At 38.1% G+C, this 17,290-nt stretch overlaps 1 protein-coding gene across 1 annotated transcript in view; it reads right to left on the reverse strand.

Moving 5' to 3' along the window:
• Positions 1-315: 315 nt before the first annotated feature.
• Positions 316-17,290, reverse strand: part of LOC148219653 (E3 ubiquitin-protein ligase Topors-like) — a 28,828-nt gene continuing 11,853 nt past the window's right edge. Inside the window, exon 2 of the mRNA XM_088156456.1 lies at positions 316-504. Within this exon, the coding sequence (XP_088012582.1) occupies positions 316-504 (189 nt within the window). The remainder of the gene's footprint in view (positions 505-17,290) is intronic.

Here is a 17,290-nt window from a genome sequence, read left to right on the forward strand (position 1 = left end):
GAGATCCCAAGGAGGGGTTCTTCTAAATGGCAGAAATCTGTTATGATTAACATAACAGTAATAGAGGGTGAGTGACTAACCTTTTTGGGATGCAGTTTGGAGATATTATTTCCTTTTTTGCATAAATCCCTAATTAAAAGAAACAAAAGCCAGTTAGATGATGTACTCTCAACAATAAAATGTGCCCTACCATGAAAAAAAATTAAGCCCCAAACTTTTAGTCTTCTACCCATCTAACAATAGACACGGATTTTGATTACAACATTTGATTTGGAGAAGCTATTAACAGAATAAGAAATGAATTGTTAAAAAGGATTAAATGTAGTCATAAAGAATATCAACTGATCTATTCCACAGATGCTTAGCCTCAAAATTATGATGAATTGACTTCGTTGCAATGTAGATTTCCAGAGATAATCCGTTTTTCTTGTTGACAACTAAAGTAGCATTAACAAGTTGGTCAGATTCTGCTGTTACTGTCTTATGACAGTACAGAGCCTTGTCCTGTGCAGAAAACACATTTTAGAGGTAAAGATAGTTACAAAATTAATAAGAAATTCCTGGAAAAATTACAGTAGACACTTATAAATAATACTATGTTTTCTGCAAGCCCTTTGGTTCTTATCTGACCTATCTGTTTTTTTCAAGATCCTGTTTTTTAGGCATTTCGAACAAGCCCATTCTAACTTATCTGTTGCTGAGGAGATGCCTGGCCTTTCCTCACACACACACACACACACACACACACACACACACACACCCACCCACACACACTCACATTTACTTATGTTCACTGGGGAGTAAAAACTCCAGGAGCAAATTTCTGCTCGGGATTATTGTGAGAGTTTATTATAGCTAAACAAGTTCCACCCCACAGAGATATTTAGTAATGACATTTCCTGCGACATTTCCTGCCTTCTCCTGCTCATATTGGGTTGTCTGCTGTCTGTAAATCAGAGGAGTTACCCTGCTCTTTATTTGCTACTATAGAAATTGACAGAGATTCCTTACCTGGGTACTTGTACAAACTTCTGTGTATGGGATTAAAAAAGAATTTGTTTCATTAATTACCGCGGATAATTAGAGGGATAATTCTGCATTAAACTGTAGTTGCCATTGTTTGTGAACTTATATTCCTTTTCTCCCTGTTTTTTTTCCTTTGAGGTTTGAGCGACAGACTTAAAGACAGGGAGATGGTCCAGATGAGCTGAAGGTTTTTGTCTGAGGACTCAGGAGAAACATCAGTTTGGAGGTAGTTTGAAAGAAGACTTTCTGCTTCATCTCCTGCTACAGTAATGTTTAAGATGGAGTCAGAGCTCCTGTTTTAGTGAAGAGATTATATCCCCAAATGACCATTCCTGCTGAAAGCTGCTGTCCTCTCAGATGTGCCAGGTGAACTGTTCTTACCCACATTCCTGAGCACCAGTCTGGTGACATTGTGAGAAATGCTTGGCTTGAACATTCAAACATTTCAGTTTTGCATACAATATCACTCTTTATTTAAATGGGTACGAAAGTGCACTTACAAGCCATTGAATATATTGCTTTGACAAATCAGTGGTTTCTCAGAAAAAAATCCTGTGCCATCCTGCTTTCAGTGCTCATTTTTGCCCAAAGCTTCAAAGCAGCAAAGTGAACTGTGTGCAGCAGCTGTAGCCTGTGGTGGGCAAAGAAAAGTTCCTGGTCTTCTGTTTCCTGAGCTTTGGGCCTGAATTTTTACACTGTGCCATAAAGGGATCAGGGTTCACATTTGTCCCTTTATGGAAGAGATATGAAGGCATTCACAAGTGAAGGGAATCTGGTGATAGTATCCCTCTCCTGGGTAGAAAATGGTTCTTGTTTTTCCATATTCTCACCAGAAATTTGCTGCTAATTCTGAATTTAAAGAAAATACTTCACAAAATTCTGGATGACCCAAATTAATTTTGAAGTTCAGATTCATGGGCACTGTAAAATATTTATGTTCAGTCCCATGTTGGCAGTGATTTTTTTCAGAAAGGTTAAGGTCGTGATTCATGACTGGACTTAGCAAAATAGTTTGTCATGTTGAATTTCTGTTTTAATTTGTCTTTTTGAATTTCCCTACTATTCTTGTATGCAGTGTCACAATTAAGAGCTAAACCCTTGGTTCAGAGGATTTGTGTAAGTGAAGCTTTTTTTATAAGAATACCTAAAAAAAAAGTCTGTGTATAATTTTTAAGCATGTTTATTCCTTTTATCAGTGCATATTTATGAAGCAGTTTGTGAGGACAAAGAAGCCATACTGTGAGTACGAGCAGCCTTGAATTACATGAGAATTGGATTTTCCGAAAGTCTGTATCTTTCCAAACCAGAGGAAACAAACAAGGGAGTGAATGTAATAACAAAAGCAATGTCATTTAACATCTGGCAGTAGCATAATGTGCATTATGGCAACATATTTACACTTGGGAGTCTAAAAACTAGAAGCTGCAATCCACATCCACAGTAGCCACAATCATTTATCCATAGATTTACAATCCTTGTTGGAAATACTTCCATAAAAGCCTGTTAGTGCTTGTAGAAATTTTCATAGTATTGCTTCTGAAATAGCAAGGCAGTTGCTTTCAGTCTTGAGTTTTTACTTCATAATTAGGTGAACAAAGAGGAAAAAAAAAGACAAAATTACCACCTTCCTTTGTTTACTGCATTATATTTTCTCCTGATCACAATGTGCTTTTCAGAATAGCCAAATCTCTGCAGGAAAAAGAAAGAGTCTCTGTGGCTGTTATGACACAGAGAGACTCACACTCTTGATTCCGATGATTCATGCAGGCCAAGAAGCACTTTATTTACATTACATGTCTATTTGTAGAATTCCAACAACGACCATGGATTGGACAGTGAGGGTAATTCCCCCTGACTCCATAGATCCCATCAACAGTCTATCAATCCTCTCTTCCTCCAAAGAGGAATGCAAAACACTCTTGTTTACAAGAAAGAGTGTGAGAAAGTGTAAAATAATCTATCAACACTCAGAAGGCTGAAACACAAGGCAACAAGTCTCATATCCAATATTTTAAAAAGTGAGATTTGCAGCCTGTCAGTTGTCAGAAGAACAACTAAAAACACAGAGAGATATGAAGGGGTTAGATTAAGAGGGGAGAGATATGAAGCTAGCAGCCAGAAAGGATAACCTGCTTACTTTGTCTAATGAATTCTGAACAATTAGTTTCTGACCACTGTAAGATGGTGCTCTTAAGTGTGAGTGATACAATGCTGTAGGGAAAATTCTTGTTCTTCCCTTGCTGATATTTTATATCTTACAGATATACAGATACCACACCTTTTGACTCAAAACTCCTCAATTTCCACTTTTATATGCCTGTAATATTTGGATTTTTGGAGGAGTTGTGAGCAGATTTTTGCCTGGTTTGTATTTAATCCTGAGTGGGATAGACAAAGTAGATCATAGGTGGAAAGGACGTTAAAGATCATCTTGTTCCACTGGGAAATGTTTCCTGTAGATATGATTGATCACATATGCTGTTGTATTTTTAGCAAAATGTCCCCATTCAGCAGTTATTATGTCCTGAAGAACTATGAGTCATCTACTTGGATTGTTTTTTATCAAGCTGTCAGTAATATTAAGGAAGTGTGTGTTTATGTGTATCACACTCTCATGTGTGTGTTCAAAAATTACTTCTTATGTCCAGTAAGTTTTTGTCTAAGAAATGAGGAGAGAAAATGACATTACAACACTGCCCATTTTTTTCCTTTTATCTCAGGAACTGGAGTAACATCTCTGCCAGCATTTCATGGATGATATGTATGTACCACTGGTGCTATTTATAAATATTTTTTCAAAATTTGACTTTTTACATCAAATATGAACTCACACATAATTTGATTTCTTTAAACAGTGCCGAGAAACTTCAACAAAGACTGGGAAAAATAATTTTCAGTGCAATGGGACCACCTCAGTGAGTTAGACTTTGCCTGAAGACCACGAAAAAGTGCTGGGAGGTAATTCCAAACAAACTTATTGTGCTAAGGATGCCTGCTGCTCATTGTTGGAAGATTTGTGAGTAGGATTGCAGTCTGTTTGGATTTGTTGTGTTGCCAACACAACAAAAGTTTTAATTCAAAAATTAACCTTTTAAGGAAGAAAGATGCCTGTTAGAGCCATTTTGGCAGAAGCATGTCTTCTGTAGCCTATCTGCACTCTGCAGTGTGACACAGACTAATTTTATTCTAGGAATCATGTATCACCATTGTTTTATTGTTTTTATCTTGTCTTTGTGGGATTGTTTTTGTTTTGTTTGTTTTTGGTTTTGGTTTTTGGTTTTATTTTTGAGTATAGCTTCAGTCTTGCATACATTTCCCTGTATTCTGCCTGTATGAATTCTGATTCTTTTTTTAAGAGCTCCGTTTATCATCAACCTAAGCTGCTAATGCTTAAAAAGACCTGTAATATTTACCTCCCAAGATATTCCTCAGGCTTCTCAGTGAGCTGCCTTCTCTGTGTGTGAAAACTCTTCCTTTTAGGATGTTCCTAATGTCATCAAGTATGGGGAGATTTTTACAGAGAACATATTCCAAGACGTGCTGTCGGCAACAACTTTTCATTTCTCAGCACAAGCAAAATTAGGTGGAAATTCCCAGTTTCTGGTTTGTGATGATGAGTAAGACTGTTACAGAGTTATGAAAATGTTTCTCTGCCCTACAGCATTAGTCAAAGGCTTCAGACACATATCCAACAGAGAAAGTCTTTCCAGATTCTTCATCTAGTTACGGATGGCTTTGCATGTTACTGCATTTATTTTCTTCAGTTATTATGCTAAGATTTCTTCTTTATAAGATATTAGTTCTGCCTTTAATTGCTGTTGATATGATAATAGTGTCTTCCAAGTCAGTTCAGGAATCTTAATGCTCACTTTGTTTGCTTGGGGGGGTTTTTCTGCCTTTCAATTTATCAGGTTTTGCAGGTTAATTTTCAGTTAAAATCCATATTTCTTATGCTTAAAACCTTCTGCAGCAAGGCTAAATAGTAAAAAAAGTCTTAAAATGTTTTAATATTAAAGTATCTCACAAAATAAAGAATAAATCACTGTCCTGTTGAAGAAATGTAGCAGTGAGGCAGGTCCAGGTAATAAAACTAACTTCAGCAACACTTCAGTAAAGTGTGTGTTGAAAAGGTTATTTCTTTGTCCATAACTTTGTTTCAGATATGATTTTCCTTTGTGATATTTCTACCAGTGCACAGCAGCATGCACTAAGAAACAAGATCTTTAAAGCCAATTTATAAGTAAGACTTGCAAGCTTACTATCAGTCACAAAGATTGTTCCTTGGTATGACCTTCTGCTTTCAAGGATGCCTTGGACAGTTTGGTCGCCCTTCCTTCCTTCCTTCCTTCCTGGAATCCTCCCTCCCTCCTTTTATTCTTTTTCTCTTTTATTCCCTTTGTCCTTTTTTTGTCCTTTTTTTTTTTTTTTTTTTTGGTCTCCTTGGCAATAACTGGAAATTAAAGAATTTCCATGGAGTTACACCAAGCCAGGGGCTGTCAGGTACTGACCCACCTGTTCAGACACAGTTAGAACAGGTTGCCCAGAACTGTCTCCAGTCAACGTTTTAATGTCTCCAAGGGCAAAGGCTCCACAACTTCTTTGGGTAACCTGTTTTAATACTCAGTGATTCTCTCAGGGAAAGAAATATGGTTACTGTGGAATTTCTTGTACTTTCATTTGTTCCCATTGACCCTGGTCCCATCCCTGAGTGATACTGAGAAACATCTCACTCCATCTTCCTTAATATCCTCCATCAGGTATCTGCATACTTGGATGAGATCCCCCATCTCTCCATCACATTTGAGGCTCTAAAACATATTTTCTGCTCAGGCATGCTGGAACAGAAGCACTGATGGGATGGCTATTTTGCCATAACCAGCAGCCTCAGTGATGTTGTCTTCCTGAATAATAACAAATCATTAACCACCCTCAGCTGGGTCGTATGCCCTAATGAATGTAGTAGTAAATGGCTCACAAATGTGGAGCTTGGACAGGCACCATTGACCTAGGTAAATAAGGTACTGTGCAGAAACCCTCTGGGCCCAGATTTCTCTTTAAATATCAGACCAAGTATCATGATCCCAGAATTGTTATTCTTCTTCATGACTTCAACCTAATTTTTTTTTTCTTTCCCTTCCTGTTTATGAAATAGTTCCAGTTTTTTTAGCTTTATGGTTCTTAAGAATTATTGCACTGTACTGTGGGGTTTGAAAAATAACACTGCAGTCATTAGACATGGAGGGAATTCTTTATAAGCAGCTGAAACTAAAATTAGGATTTTTTTTCCTTTCTTTATCTGAAGAAAATGAAGAGAGAGAGAACTATTTTTGTAAAGGAATAGGGATCATCTTCCAGCACACATGTCTCTGGAGGCTAATTGTTTGATTTTGTAGGCCCAGATTTTAGAAACATAGCTACATAAATTTTTAACTTTTAGGCAAGTACATTTGTAATATGTTGATGTGTATATTGCACCAGATGATTTATGATGACATGTAAGCGAGGACTTAAATTCGCAGTCTGGTGCAAGTTGGTCTGATCTGTGTTTATTTTTGGAAAGTATGAAGGCACATTCTGGTGTAGTTAAAGTGAAATAATAAGAAAGCATCAGGGCAAGTATGATTCAAGTCAATGTGGGATTAGAAGACACAGGCCTTTCAAAAAATCCCATTGCTTTAATTCAATGCATTGTTTGCAGAAAGCTGCAAAATTCTGCTCTAAGTTCAGCCAGTTCCTCTGCTGCCAAATACAGCTTGAGTTTTGTCTCTGGAACAGTGAACATCTGGTAAACAGCAGGTGTTTACCTGCCACCTATATGTGTTTCCCATGCAATTGAGAATTACAGTAAAAATATATCCTTAGGGCTGAGAGCCAACAGATATGCAGCCACAAGCATTCTTCTTGTCAGAACCCGGGGTTTGGATCTGGTTTTGTTCCTATTAAATTGCCTCAAACCCAGTTAAGACAGTATTGGGCATCTTGCAATATATGGTATTTTTTTAGTGTGCTAAGCACTTACTAATAGATTTAAAACTTGCAGGTTCTGGCATCCATCAGCACTTTTGCCAACATAGACTGATTAAAAAAAACCAAACTAAAAACAAAAAATCATGAGACTGAGATTGAAGTCAAATAATTTAATTTGCCTGCTGACTCTGGAAACTAAATGCATCATGATCTTGAGGTCTTCTCTACAAATGCAAGTACTTGGAATGTGTTTATTTTATTCTCCAATGACAGGCAAAGTAATAATTTTGTGAGTTTGGGACATGTGGTTTTCGGACTGATGAGGGGAAAAGAATTAAATCTTGCACAGCTTTTCAAGTGTTTTTAAGATGGTGATATTTTGATACTATTGTAGTTATTCACTTTCTGCGTAAGCAATGCACTAAGATAAGAAAGTATCTGTCTTCACTTCCCTGAGGGCACTGCAGCACTTGGAAAATAAAATTCTGTTCCTCTACATCTGGCTAAATATGTTGCATTTTGAGAACTTTATTTCAAGTGATTATATAAACTTTGGGTATCTGATAATTCTGGTTTCCATGTAACAGACAAATAATCTAAGTTGTTGTCACAACTGAAATTTCCCAGAAGTAAACTACACAGAGGCACAAGAGCAAATCTCTGGTTTTCGAGGTTTCTTTTGTCTATTTTTATTGAGTATTAAATGTCTATTTCCTGCTGGCCTGCCTCCGTGTTCATCTTGAGATCCACACATCAGTTTCATGGCCTTTAGTGACCGGGCAGTGCCAAACTGCTTCAAAGTGAGACAGAGATGAGAGTCGTGTTACCTGTGGCTATTTGTTGTGCTGGGTACCATCTGCTTTGTTACTAGGACACATAATCTGGGAAGGCCAGATGGCATCACTGAAAAGTTAGAATAATGGAGTTAAAAATCTTTGGATGCATCAGCACATTAGCTGAGATGAAATACATATATTAATAAAAAGGTAGTTGTTATTTTATCCTAGTTTTTTTGCAAAGTTGAAATAGTTCCTACAGGAGCTTGAAATAATGCAGATGAGTATCTGAAGAACTTCCCAAACTCTCTCCTGTTTGTGGTGGGTGCTTCAAAGGATGTGGAATGAGAAAGCAGGGGCAAAGGTATATTTTGCAGACTGTTGTGATAAAAAAGGAGACAGCAAGACCAATACATGCTGCTGAAAGAAAGGAGAGTTGTGCAGTGAAAGAGACTGACAGAAGCAGTCTGAATTTTATGTGGCATGTATGGGAGAAGCTGTGACATATTCCATGGTTTTGGGTTTTGGTCTGGTGGGTTGTTCTCCTGTTCTATGAGAATGTTACAGCTTTTTGGGGTGAGGAAAATAATGTACTAAACTTGTGAGCATGAAGAAACAGAGAGGAGGTATAAGGACATGAGTTATTGACATGATTTTATTTCTTCATAAGAAGCAGGTCCTCACTCTTAATACTGTTTTTAATTTAATTTATTTCAAGTCATCTAATTTTCTGTGATGAGGTGGGATAACATAAAATGAAAGTAGAGTATGTTTGGGGAATTAATCATTTGGCTGTTACTACTACTACTTGGGAAAGTAAACTGCTCACATAAACACAGGGCAGGCCATTAGGCACACAGCTTGGAACCCATAAATATGTGAAAGCAAAAGCTCACCTTGATTTCAGGGGTTATATAAATTTGTCACAGAAAGGCAGAAAGGAAATTGAAATTCAAGGCAAGTGGCACTGAGGCCTATCATTCATGAATCTATCTACTCTACACTCAGATTTCTTGATCAATAGGAAAATGCAGATGAGAAAAGAGTAAAAAGCTGATATATCATGCTCATAAAACTAAAGCAGTAACATATTTTTGAGTGTGAACACCCTTAACTTTGAATCAGGTAAGGCATCTAAATTGATTGTGCATAGTTATGTTTTCTTAATTTAATACTCAGAGATTGAAAGCTGGCGTCCATGTAGTTTAGTGACTTCCTAGTTTTCATGCTGCTAAATCTTGCTGGAGTACCTGCTCTCTATTATAATGAGCCACTGTAATTTCATGGAGAGCAAAAAACAGGGTCTAAAATTACACTAGGGTTGATTTACAACCCAGTGAATCAAAACGAGCAACTTGGAAGTGCTTCAGTGTGAATGGAAAAGTTGTCACTGGCGTGTATTCAGCTGAGAAAGAAAAACGAGCCACACATGGGACTGATGAGCACCCTCCCTTTGCCTCACCTCCTGAGAATCCTCTCCACAGAAAGACACAACCCAGTAATCCTCATGTCCCCATGGGACTGGTGTCCACAAGGATGTGCTTCAGACAAGGCTGCTCTTGGCACACGCTGCTGGTGTGTGACTGGTCCTCTTCTGTCCCAGCTGCAGCAATAACAAGGTTTCCCAACTTGCAGTGCACAAATAGCAAATGTCTCTTGGACAAAGATAGGAGGCAGAAGTATCCTGAGTGTTTTCCCATAGCAATCTGCTATTCCCAAACGATTTCCCATTGCTTTTAATTGTAAAGAAATGGAATTTTTTTTCTCCTTGTAGTCTTATGATTCTCATGCTGGCCTTAAAACCAACCTTCTAGAAATACAAATGGAAGGTCTTAAAAGGCTTCACTTGCTGCTTAGTCTTCAGGGCTTTGGTTGCTCTGAAAAAGCTGCTGATTGCCATCAGACAGGAGTGCTGTATATCTGCATTAGTAAAAGCACTTTTTGAAAACTCAGCATAAAACCTATCTGTTTGAAAATATTTACAAAAGTACAACCATGCATAGACCATTCTTGCACAGATCACTGCAAAAATGGTGAATGGCAGAAATTATTTTTTTGCTGCAAACCACTGAAGTACAGAGGCATTTATCAGGGTAGAGATCAATTGCAAGCTGTTGCTGCTGTTGGAGACAGGCACGTGGCAGAGCACGCTGAGGTTCATGTGACAACAGCCAACTTTCATTGAGTGCCATTCTCCTTGTCTGGATTTGAAGGTCTGTGTGGTTAGTCCTGCTTGGCCAATCCTGTTGCCACCTGGCCAACTGGCCAAGAGCTGCCTGTGTCCCCAGCAGCCTAGACCTGCTCCCCAATGGTCCAGACTGGTCGAGTTATATAATCAAGGTAATTATATAATTAGTTATATAATCAGTTATGTTTCAGTTATAAAATTATAATTAGGATTACTTATAACTGTTAGACCTTCAGGCCAGCTGTTAGCCACCGCAGTAAGCAAACAGCCAGATCTTGGTATTATTTCAGTAGCTCATTTTTCACAATGAATATCCAAAGCTAAATTAAAAAGATATTTCAACACAGTCGCGACCACATCTTAGGAATTTTATGATAATGAGGAGGGTTCTTAGTTGACAGCTTTGTCTAATTGAAAAAACTCAATTTCAACTCCAGAGATAAAAATTAATTTGCATATTTCCTTTCTCCTTTAGACCCATTTGCAAAACGTGAAGCATTGCAGTGCTTCTGAATCAGAGCCTATTTTTTTACTACTACTTTCAGAAACAGAGCTTCCAAGCAGTGCTATGCCATTGCTGTTCACTGCATCCACATAAATTACTGGTAGCTGGGAGGCAGCAGGAATGGAGCTACAGTTGTGACCCATTAAACATATAAAGATGATGTGCAGAAATTCTTGAAATAAGTACATAAGGATTTGGCTAGCTAAGTTCCTTAGGACTCCAACCATTCAACTCAAAGCATCATCTCCACTTCTTTGCAGTTATTACAGCCTCCCATGAACATCTGTTAGAGCCTAGATAAGCTGAGACTGGATAAGCTGCATCTCTGCAGGAGTATTTTCTTTATTCAGCACATGTGGAGATGATGACAACTTTTCTTCTGCTGTAGTAACTTAAGCTAAGACTGTGAAGCTTACTGACTCCTAAAATTTTGCCTATATTTAAATTAAATTTTTATTTTAGAGAATGTACACAAAAGTAACTTTATTACTAAGATTTTAAGTAAGAACATTTACTTTGTAATCTGTGCAAAAAAACCTGACCTTTTTTCCTGAGTTTGTTTTTATGCCTGTAGGAATGGAAAACTTGGAAGATTTTCTTATGCTGAGGCAGCTCCCTGCCTTTGCTACACCACAGCTGTGTAAGTCGATGTGTGAGCACAGAGTTCTCAACCTGACCTGCTGGCTTGACCTTTTACTGCCTTTTAACTGATCTGTGCCTGACCCTGGCCACTCTCTCTGGCCCCAAGCCTGACCTGGGACTGTCACTCTTCATCCTGCTCCACTGCATCCTGCATCCACTGCTTTTGTCAGCCAAAACCAGGCTCCTGGCTTTCCTGCCCTCGTGGAGCTGCTGGCCCCTTCCCTGACACCCTTCTGCAGGGCTGTGGAGAGAAGCTTTCTTAAAGTGGGGCCACGAGCCAAGGGAGAAATCGTGGAGCTGAAAAAGGTACGTACATTTTGCCAAAAAAAGTGTAGGACTCCTTCACTTCTGACTCTTACCCTTTGGAAAGCTTTGAGATAATTTTAGGTGCCAGGAAATGATGTTGGTATTAGACTGAAGTGGCTCAGAAATGAAATAAGCTGTATTTATGACAAAATACTGAAATGCTTCAACTACATCTACCTTGCATTAAATTAACTTTGTCCATTGAGAGGAAAATGCAGTCTTATTTGGGCTGTGGTGTTTTGGAGTTTTTTTTGCCTTCTCATTTGGTTTTGCTTGGTTTTTGACAAAGAAACATTCTGCAGAAAGCAGAGAGTTGTAGTTTAGATTTCTACAGACACAACTGAACATAAAAATGCCATATAAATAGTAAGTCTTGCTAGTTTTCCACAGCTGAAGAAAACTTTGTACAGGCAATGGATAAGCTAGAAACCGATCCATGCATTTTTAATCCATACACTTTGTTCCCTTTATCTAAATCAGTTTGTGATAGCTTTATTCACAAAAGCTCTTGAACATTGGAATAGCAAGCTCCACTACAATTCTAGTGAGTTCAGTGAGGCTGAATGGTGCAGGATAACACAATCTAAGGAGATGTCTTTTCATCTTTATTTTTCGGTGGTGTTCAGGAAAGGCCATAAAATATTCTCAGACCAAGATGCTTCAGACCTAAGTGTTCTCATAATGAGAAAAGATTATGAAAACTTGAATTTATTTCTTACTTTGATAGGCAAAGCTGAGAGAAAATTTCTAAAAATTTGTTCCAGATTCATAAGAGTTCTGCAGTTCTCCAAAGCATACTTTGGTGAATATGTATTTTGACTAGGAGATACAACTTAACACCCACTGCTCTGATGGGGGTTTGTGACAGCTTCAGTCATCACAGCTATTCCTCTTCCCTGAAAGTGGCTGATGAGTTTTGTGAGGGAATCATGTCTCTGCCCACTCAGAGGTCTAAGTGCTGTAATTCTGAGTAAGGCACCATTACCCTTTCCATATATTCAGATTTTTCCCGTTCTCTGTAGCCAATTCAGAATTCCCTATACGGGATAATTTCCTATAATAAAAATTCTCAAACATCCATATAGTAAATGGACATCTGCTTTACTACTGGAAATCTGTCCAATATCCTTCTGAAATCAATGAACTCAATTTGCTGCTAAATCACTCTTTAGTTCACATTTCTTGAACCTTTTACCTCTCTGTTTTGATTCTTTAATTTTAATACAAACAATATCTTAACCTTTTTGAGTTTGCTGCTAGGCTTTCAAATAATGTATTCAATTAACATTTTTGCTTTCTTTTCACAGAATATTTTTGAACTCCAGCTCTCTACAGTCTCATATATCTGTTTAGTCTCTCTTTCACACTGTTATCCTTCAAGGCCAGTCTTCTAGTCTATCTCGCTGTCAAAAATGCCAATCTCTTTTGCATTCCATAAATTATCACCAGAATACTTTGCCATGTGGCAATATTCCTTGCCATTAATAAGCTTTGAGCTTTTTTCAGATGACTCCCTCCTTTACATAACTGTCCTGCAAGGTGCTATCCAAGATTACTCATGCCTGAGCTTAATTTTCTCCTTCAATTAAAAGCATTAAATTGGTCAGTCAGGAAATCTATTAATTATTTTTTGTAAACTCCCGACAAGCAAGAAAGGAAATAGCAGTCAGTCAGAAAATATGTTAACTCCTGAATGTGCTGGAAGTGTAACTTGCAAGGTTAGTAGCTATGTCACATGCCATCACTGCCTTTAGAATGGACAATAAAATTAAGCATACCCCAAAAGCTGGCCATGGGTTTGGGTAAGACAGCATTTTTCTGATGCCAAGGCCTGTATGACACTTGTGGTTTTGTGTTTTAGTGTCTGTAAGCTGGCTGATGAGAGAGAGTTTGCCTTCGGTCTGGGGAAAGCTCACTCTGAGACTCTGAAAAACATATTAATCCATAAGAGGTTTGTTCATGAAAAGATGGAGGAAAATATGAAGAGAGGCAGAAAAACCTCTCTGGAAGAGTAACGTGTTGAGCAATTTGGGTCTCACCAAAGACAGCCATCAAAGCACTAGAGAATGAGAGCTGGGCCATTGGGAGATTAAGTCACTGAAGCTTGAATGGAAGGGAACAGGACTTTGTACTGATAATATTCCAATAAGGCTCCACAGAATGAAATTATGATGGGGTTTGTTTTAAATTGTTTTTCAGTTTCCTATCAGAGACTGATCTAAAACATCTAAAAATGACACCAGCTCGGTGGAGGGGAGGAAATGGTTTCTTCTTTACTCTTAAGTGGCACCTCTCAGAGCCAGTGAACTCTCGAGTTTGCTGTATGAGGAGGACCAGAAAATGAAAATGGATCCTGGCATAATACCCCCAATGCCTTGAGACCCAGCCCTTCGCCTGGTGAAAAGATGCAAAGGCATCTGAAGTGAGTATTTCACTGAATTTGAGGGGGATTTTTCATGAGTATAACTTGCACAGACTCTTTATGTCTGTGAGTATGCAAATGCAAGTCCTGTGTCCTCAGGTATGTTAGATTTGTATTCAAGTTAGAACTATAAGTGAGTTATTGTCATGCTTATATTTTCAGTCTGATTTATTTTAGATTTTAATCTTTTTTGTGTGCTTCCACCATCCAGTAATTAGTAGGGTGAACCTTGCCAACGAACTTACTCATTGTTTTTACTTTTATATTGATCTTTCTTTTGCCAATACCTTTGCTGGTGATCCTTTGAGTGACCTAAACCATTCATTTTCAACAGCTTGTAAAGAATTTTGAGGGTGGATGACAGATCTGGAAAGAAAAAGCAGCTTATTTTCTTTCTCTTGGGGAAAAAAGAAAAAGTTTCATTTACATACAGAACATTTTTCCTCATAATTTCTGCTGTTTTATTATGAACGTTGCACACAGTGCACTTAAGTTGTCAGAATGGTACACTGCATAACTAGGCTTTATTGTAGGAAATTTCATTTCCACAGGAGAGGACACTATGCCTACAACTTTTCCTCACAGCACTGTCAATGACTTTGACTGTTTCACTGGCTCACAGCTGTCAAATCTGTGTGGATTTGCCTCTGATAACCAGATTATCTGCAGCAGAGAACAGAAGATGTTTTTTCATCTTCATACATTGTCTCAGAGACTGAAGAATGGTTCATTTCCAGTGTCTGATCTGTGAGTGCTTTCTAAATATTCACTTGAAGATGTAGCTGGATGCAAAACTGAACACACTGCAATGAACTTCCCACTCTAAAAAGTAAACTGGAGACAGATGCATCATAAGATGTGTAATGCACAGGAAGTGTAAATGGAAAACCCAGTTTTGTGTAGAGTTTTTGACTTGGGGTTGTCATTTTGTTGTGCTAAGTGTGAGTAGGGACAGAGAGGTAACACCAGCTCCTGGACTGCAGCTCACAGAGGTGATTTTTGTTGGATTTAATAATGGTTTCTGCAGCACTGTAGACATGGATTGCCCAAGGAAACGGCAGTACATTACATCAATCACATGACCAAATTTCTCATGATTTTGGTTCTGTGTCTTTTTCTTACAGCCAGATTCCTTTAGGGTGGTGTAGACAGGTCTTTAAATAGGTGTTGACAGAGATTCCCCAGGCATTTGGCTGATCTGCCAAGGCATGGGTCAGGACTTAGTTCTGTCACAGCTCTATTGCCCTTCCACTAACCTACTGTCCCTTCTTCAGAGATATCCAATCTTAGAATATTTGCACTTGCTTTGAAACTCTTTTCAAGCCTTTGCTTGTTTTACACAGATACTTTTTCTTCTGATCCTTGCAGCCAGGGTCCTAGTCTCAGTCTCAGATGTTAGCCTCCCTGTAGATGTGGACTGTTCCTAACTGGATTCACTGGAACACTGTACTGAGAAACTCATTAGTTGTTAGTGTGTGTTAAACAGACAGGAAGCCTGCTGGCAGAGAATCACCAGTAATAAATTCCTTCACAGACTATTAGGAATAAAGGGAAACCTTTGGAACAGGCATATCAATACTGGTCACTGTTATTGTTTTCCTTTTGTGCAGTCTCATTTGACCCAACGAGACAGCTGTGATGTTTTTAGAGACAGTCATGTGTCACCTGGCAGCCATCCTCCTTTTGATTTTATGTCTGTCAATAAAGTCCTGTGCAGTTGCACAGTATAGCAGTGTCAAAGAAAGAATGTCATCTCTCACTATGTTTAGAGTGATTTTAAAGGATTCTGTCCTTATGTGTAATTCAATCTAGTGAGGTATGGAAGATATTCTTCAAACATAGAACTGGCTTGTTCTAACATTTTTCTTTGGGAGAGCACCTGTGAGATGAATTTTAAGTGAAATTTCATTCTGTGAAACCTTCAACATCTATTTTCTACAACGTTCTTTCTTTTTCCATGTCACTATTTTTAAGAATCTGTTTACTAGGACGATATATAAATTGCTTAGAAATGCTTTCTTTTGTTTTATAAGCCTTATAGGGACTACAGAGCTCTGGGGCCAAAGAAGAAGGCTTTGATTTCTGCATTGCTCATTCCACATTATCCCTGTGTGTGCAACCCAAACCCATAAATATTGTATGAAACCTGCTAGCTTTAGTGAAAGAAGATGTTATGCCCCTTCTCTTTCAATTACGTCTCATCAGGTGGGAAATGACTGGAAAATGCCCTCAGGAGTGTTATATTTCAAGGTCTTTATAGGCCCAGAATGGAATGATGCTCTAGATAGGCACGAGCTTATGTTGTCTCCAAAGTTTATTGGTATCCCACTGAGAGGATAAAGTCCTTTTGCTCCTCACTCGTTCAGTTTATAACTTATTGTACTCTGAGCTGGCCTTTTAAAGTGTCTCTTTTGCCTAGGGTACAGAAAGAGCACAAGCCATTATGAGTTTATCTCCCTGGCACTGGACAAATTAGTGTGTCCCTTGAACTGTTTGGTTTCGTATCTGTCAACTCTTGTTGAAGCTGAGGGAGAAACAGCATTCTTTGAATTTGATGCAGTCAAAATGGGGGAAGGAAGAATGAAAAATCAATATGAAATTTTTTTTCATTTAACACCTCAGTTGTCTGACAAGATCATTGCACTCTCATTTTCATTGCTCCTTTAGTCTATTGAAAGCTGAATTGTCAATTTATAGCTGGAGAGGTGGTGGATTTATTTCCTTCTTGCATCATATAATTCACAGTGAAATCTATTCCTGAAATAAAAAAACCACTGAGAATGTGATATGAATAAGACTGGATTTAACAATTAAAATCCCTCCAAAGAGTGAGTTTTAACTACTATTGAAGTTAAAACTTGTCAGTGAGTCTCACTTGTCAGTGAGAGTGGAAAAGCTACTAATTTAATATCTTGCCAATTCTATGAATTTTAGTAGTGTATTATCATGTCAGTCATTTTATATCTAACTAGCAGTTGGATACAATTATTATAATGATTTCCTATAATTGGTAAGCTGGAAGTGGGAGTACTTAACAGCTGGATAGAAACCATAAAGCTTGAGAATATGTGTTTGTTAAAGAGTTGTTCTCTTCAGTCTTTAGACTACAGCCCAGGATCCTGATGGTGTGTCTTGAACCAGTCATGAGTCACCAGTCCACCACCACATAATTTTCTTCCACTTCACCACTGGAAAAGATTAATTATTTAAGCAGACAGTAATGCTTAAAAATGTTTGGATATTATGCTGGAAAATTGCACCTAGCCATCCAAAATGCCTAGAAGATTAAACTCTGTAAATTCCAGATAAAGTGGAAGGTGAATTGATTCATAATATGCCTCAGTAGAGAGAAAAGATTGATGTGTGATTTTTTTTATCTTACAGGAAGAAAACTCTTGTTGTGGTTTTTTCTGGTTTTGATTTTATTTTCAGAGAAACCCGCAGGTATCCAAGTGTAG

This window comes from Sturnus vulgaris, chromosome Z, assembly GCF_052056855.1.
Source record: "Sturnus vulgaris isolate bStuVul1 chromosome Z, bStuVul1.hap1, whole genome shotgun sequence".
Taxonomy (NCBI): Eukaryota; Metazoa; Chordata; class Aves; order Passeriformes; family Sturnidae; genus Sturnus; species Sturnus vulgaris.